Source organism: Trypanosoma conorhini, assembly GCF_003719485.1.
Source record: "Trypanosoma conorhini strain 025E chromosome Unknown Tco_14.4_contig_00183, whole genome shotgun sequence".
Lineage (NCBI taxonomy): Eukaryota > Euglenozoa > Kinetoplastea > Trypanosomatida > Trypanosomatidae > Trypanosoma > Trypanosoma conorhini.
This window is the reverse complement of record NW_021704269.1, coordinates 1-4,434: the sequence shown is the minus strand read 5'-3', so window position 1 is coordinate 4,434 and position 4,434 is coordinate 1. Positions and strand designations below refer to the sequence as shown.

The following is a 4,434-nucleotide window of genomic DNA, read 5'->3' as shown; positions in this document are numbered from 1 at the left end:
AAAAACAAGGCACACAAAGGACCGGAGCCGCACAAATGGAGAAAATTACAGGGCGAACGAAACGAGAAATAAAAGGGGGAAGGAGGAGGGAAGGCCGACAGTGTAATCCGCACCGGGGCGTGAGTGTGCTGCGCGTTCCACGCCCGCCTCCCCACCACACACACACACACACACGCACCTTCTCAACCACTTCCCCTGCTAGCTGTTTGTTGCTTTCCCGCCTTCTAATACTTTGTGCCTGCTGTGTATGTGTTGCTGGTTCGTTTCCCCCCCCCCCCCCACTCTTGAGTTTCGTCTGCCCTTCTTCTTCCTGTCGTTGACGACCTTTTTTTTTTGCCTAGTTTCTAGTTTTTTGTTTTTATTTTATTTTGCTCTTCGTGACTTTCGCCCTGCAGCCTCACACTTCGTCCGTCCCCCACGCAGCGCAGGAGGCGAAGGTCCACGCCGCCCACGACGGAAAAGCAACGGAGGCACCCAAAGCGTAGACTGCGCCCGCTGGGGGGTTTGTCTCGGTGGCTCACCTCCACAAGCAGCCACCGCCGCCGCCGCCGCATCTCGCAAACACCGACTCTCGTTTTTCTTTTTTGTTTGTTTGTTTGTTCCTCGCACCCTTTTTTTTTTGCCGGTCGTGACGCTGGCGTCCCCACATCGCCTCGTTTACCGCCCCCCCCCCACTTGTGCAATAAAACGCCCGCTGGCCATGCCGCCCTCATCGCTTCCGTCGAGGCGGCGGGGCGCGGCAGCGACGCGGCGGTCAACTTCGCCCGTCGGCGTGATGCGTGAGTGTTTGCGGCCTCCGGTTGGGGCGGCGCGGTGGCAGGCGGTGCCTCGCGCTGCGTGTTCCCTCCGCCCCGCCGCCGGCGTCGCGCGGGCCCTGACGGCGCCCACGCCCACACGCAAAGCACCCCCCCACAGGACAAAGGGGCTCCACACGTTTCCCTCCGAGCCGGCGCAGGTGGGGCTGGGCGCGGCCGCGCAAACGGGTTGGGCCCGGAACGAGCTCTCCGCGGCGGCGCGTGCGGCGGATGACGTGCTGCCTGCGCCACGGCCCCGGGAGGCGGCTTCGTCGGTAGCAGTGGCCTCCTCCTCGGCGGCTTGTGGATCCCCAGCGGGGGTGCGGCCCACCTCCGCGGCGGCCACTGTCCTTGCCGCGGCAGCGGCTGCTGCTGCTGCTGCTGGCGTCAGCGAGGATAGTGCAGAAACTTCACGTGCGTCACTGAGCCGGCGAGGGTTGTCGGTCCACGCGACGCCGTTTCGGCCGCGCGCGGCCACCGCCCTGAGTAGATTGACGTCGGGAGCGGAGGCGTCCGAAGTGGGGAGCCTTTTTCCGCCTCAGCATGCGCAGCCGCCGGAGGTGGGCGGTCGCCAGCCTCGGCCGGCCCACACGCCAGCCCCAGAGTTTCCCCGCACCCCGCTGGCCAGCGAGTTGACGGGCGTCCGCCTCTCCACCTCGTCGGGCAACATCGCTTTCGTTACCGTGCCGCATGTCTCCTCTACGGCGTCATTTGGCGGTGGCGACTCGTTGCAGATGTCGACCTCACTGCTTTCACCTTCGCCTGCGGCTACCACGTTGCACAGGCCGCAACAACAACAACAGCAACAACAATTGCATCTGCTTCGCAACGCGCTTAGGGTCGGAGGTAGCAGCTCTGACACCATTTTTTCCCCCTCCGACCTGAGAGAGGAGAGTTTCTCCGACGATGTTCGGCACCGCCGCGTCCCCTTCACGGACGCCGAGGCGATGGACGAAGCCGTCATGCTGCACCTACTGCGCGGCAGCAGCGGCAGCAGCAGCAGCGTCGCCGACCACGACCACAACGACGACGAGAACGACGACGACGACGACGATGATGACGACGCCGTCTGCGTGGAGCAACTCCAACACCTGCCCACCCCTGACGCCGCCGCGACGCTGCAGACGGATCTCGACGCCAACCACTACGCGGGGGGATTTTGGGACTTGGAGGGCCCCTCCGCCGCCACGCGACGCTTCCTGCATCGGGTCGCCTCTTCAACGGCCTCCCTCGCCTTGACGACGCGCAGCGGCAGAGGAAGCCCCGCCGGTCCGCGGGAGCGGGGCGCGGCCGGGCGCCGCAGCGGCTTCAACGCCGACAGCAGCGATGACCTCTGGGAGATGAACAGTAGCGCCTACGCGGACAGCCTCGACGATGCCCAGGTTGAGTGGATCGAGCAGCAATTACGCGCCAAGGAAAACCCCGACGATTTCTTCTTTTAAGCGGCCACAATAAATGAGCCTGCCGAACACGCAAACCGCTCAGCCTCACTGAGCCGAAGAGCAGGGAGAGAGCGCAAGAGTGGGCGAACGAATTGGCTGTGTTTCTTTCATTTGTTTTGTTTCAGTCTTTTTTTTGTTTACTGGGGAGCGAGGGGGGGGGGAGTGTTGCTTTGCGCCATGTGCATTATGCCACAGAGCCGCATGCGCGTTGGTGTGTCTTGGGCTAATGGATGCAGTAACGGAACATCGCACCATATTTGTCTTGTTATATATATGAATGTATATATGCGTGTGTGCGTGTGTGTGAAGTGACGGGTGCGTCGGAGGAGCTTTCCTCTCGCCTCGGGAACGGGATGGCTGGAAGACGGAGGGGAGGAACGGAGAGAGAGAGAGAGAGAGGGGGGTGGGATGGGGGTGAAGGTGTGTGTGCGTGTGTGTGTGTGCCCGTGTCCCCCCCCCGCAGTGTTGGGGGTTTTGCCTGCTTGCTTGAGGGGGTAACTTGGAATCTTGCGAGACGCGGGCGGGAGGGGGCGGCGCGGGAGACGAGCGCCATCGGCCCTTTACCCTCGCCGCTTCCCGCTCCCTCCCTCCCCCCTCTCCTCCTTTCACTTGCCGCGGTGCCTCTTTTGGTTGGGTTTGATGCGTCTTTTCTTCATACTTTTTTTTCGTTTTGCACGGGCGCCGGGGACTTTTTGCTGCTCGCTGTTGCCGCGGCTTTGCGGCGCCACTTGCCGCTGCCGCCGTCCACCGCGGCAATTGATAAGAAGAAACACAAAAACAAAAAAGCAACGGTGCGGCGCGAGTAGACGGGGGGGGGGGGAGCTGCGGACAACGGGAGGGAGTGGAGGGAACAGTAGAAAAAAAAAAGCGGGGAAAGGGCAAAGAAAGTGAGAATATATATATAAAAAAACGGAACGGGTGTGTGTGTGCGCGTGAAAGTCGATCTGTGTGTATATATATATGATATAATATAATATTATATATGCCTGCTTTTCATTGATCTCTCTCTCTCTCTCTGTGTGTGTGTGTATATTTACATCTCTGCCCCTGTGTGTGTGTGTGTGTGTGGGAGGGGAGGGAGTTTGCGGTGAGGGGTGTTTCCGCCACTTGCGAAATGGGTTCAAACGAAAACGTAGACACAAACAAGCGAAAAAATGAAGAAGAAAAAAAGGGGAAGGAAAAAACAGAGAAGGGGAAGGGGGAGCAGGGTAGGTTTATTATTTATCAGGAATGCGTGAGGGGGGTTGCCGGGGATAGGCGACCGAACGAAGAAAAGGACACAGAACGGAAAAAAACAACAACAACAACAAAGAAAACAAACAAACGATTCATCATGCCCATTCCTTTGCGAGTCATCGTATGCCTCATTGTTATTGTTTTATTTTGTTTGTTTTTTGTTTTATATGTCTCTCAGTTTGTGTTTGTGTGTGAATTGCCCCGCTGTGGGCCCTATTTTTCCTCATTGGCTTCTCTTTATTTTCTTGTTCCCCCCTACCCCCTGCCTGTTTCGCCGGCGACCGCTATTGGGAGGGGCGGCGCGGCGCGTGCCCCACAAACCTCCCTTACACACGCGCGCGCGCTTGGCCGTCTGCGTGTGCGTGCGTGCGTGAGCCTTTGGGAGGGCGCCCCTGTAACTATTCTTCTTGCTCTCCCGTGTTTTGTTTGCTCTGTTTCACCCGCCCGCCGCGAAGTTACCACACCCGGCGCGAGCCTGGTAGCGCTCGGCTTCTACTCATGGTCCGAGTTCGTCGTCTATCTCACCTTTCTGTTCTTTGGAGTGTCGATCATGATGGTATCCAACGCCATCACTGCGGCCCCGTCCTTCATCACCGAGTTCTACAAGTACGCTCAGGGCGACAAGAACGCCAAGGCCGAAGATCCGAGCTTCTGGATTAATGTGCTGACGTACTACAATGCAGCTGTGTTTGGCATGCAGGTCGTGTGCGAGACATTCATGCTGACGCCCCTGGGCAGGAGCATTCCGCTACGTCCGCGTCTTATTTGTGGACTTATCATGCCGTTTGGGGAGATGCTCGCGTTGATCCCTGCCGCGCTTGGGCACACGTCGGAGGCTGGTGCCAAGGCCACCATTATGGTCCTTGCTATTGTCGGCGGGCTCTCGAAGACGCTCTGCGACTCCGGCACGGGTGCCCTCGCAGGCCCGTTCCCGACAAAGTTCTACAGCTCGGTAATATGGG

At 59.3% G+C, this 4,434-nt stretch overlaps 2 protein-coding genes across 2 annotated transcripts, besides 11 other annotated features; both read left to right on the top strand.

Moving 5' to 3' along the window:
* Nucleotides 1–152: 152 nt before the first annotated feature.
* Nucleotides 153–178: a microsatellite.
* A 149-nt stretch (nt 179–327) lies between these two features.
* Nucleotides 328–379: a sequence feature (A-rich).
* A 150-nt stretch (nt 380–529) lies between these two features.
* Nucleotides 530–552: a microsatellite.
* Nucleotides 553–576: 24 nt separating this feature from the next.
* Nucleotides 577–601: a microsatellite.
* Nucleotides 602–700: 99 nt separating this feature from the next.
* On the top strand, nt 701–2,236 carry Tco025E_03839 (uncharacterized protein; the record flags this gene model as incomplete). Its single annotated transcript, XM_029370756.1, has 1 exon — nt 701–2,236. The coding sequence occupies one exon, from the start codon at nt 701–703 to the stop codon at nt 2,234–2,236; it is 1,536 nt and encodes a 511-aa protein (XP_029229139.1).
* Nucleotides 2,237–2,616: 380 nt separating this feature from the next.
* Nucleotides 2,617–2,635: a microsatellite.
* Nucleotides 2,636–2,656: 21 nt separating this feature from the next.
* Nucleotides 2,657–2,679: a microsatellite.
* Nucleotides 2,680–3,188: 509 nt separating this feature from the next.
* Nucleotides 3,189–3,219: a microsatellite.
* Nucleotides 3,220–3,236: 17 nt separating this feature from the next.
* Nucleotides 3,237–3,253: a microsatellite.
* Nucleotides 3,253–3,304: a microsatellite.
* A 222-nt stretch (nt 3,305–3,526) lies between these two features.
* Nucleotides 3,527–3,559: a microsatellite.
* A 50-nt stretch (nt 3,560–3,609) lies between these two features.
* Nucleotides 3,610–3,665: a microsatellite.
* Nucleotides 3,666–4,025: 360 nt separating this feature from the next.
* On the top strand, nt 4,026–4,434 carry Tco025E_03838 (nucleoside transporter 1; the record flags this gene model as incomplete). Its single annotated transcript, XM_029370755.1, has 1 exon — nt 4,026–4,434. A coding segment is annotated over one exon (409 nt), but the record flags the coding sequence as incomplete, so codon positions are not given.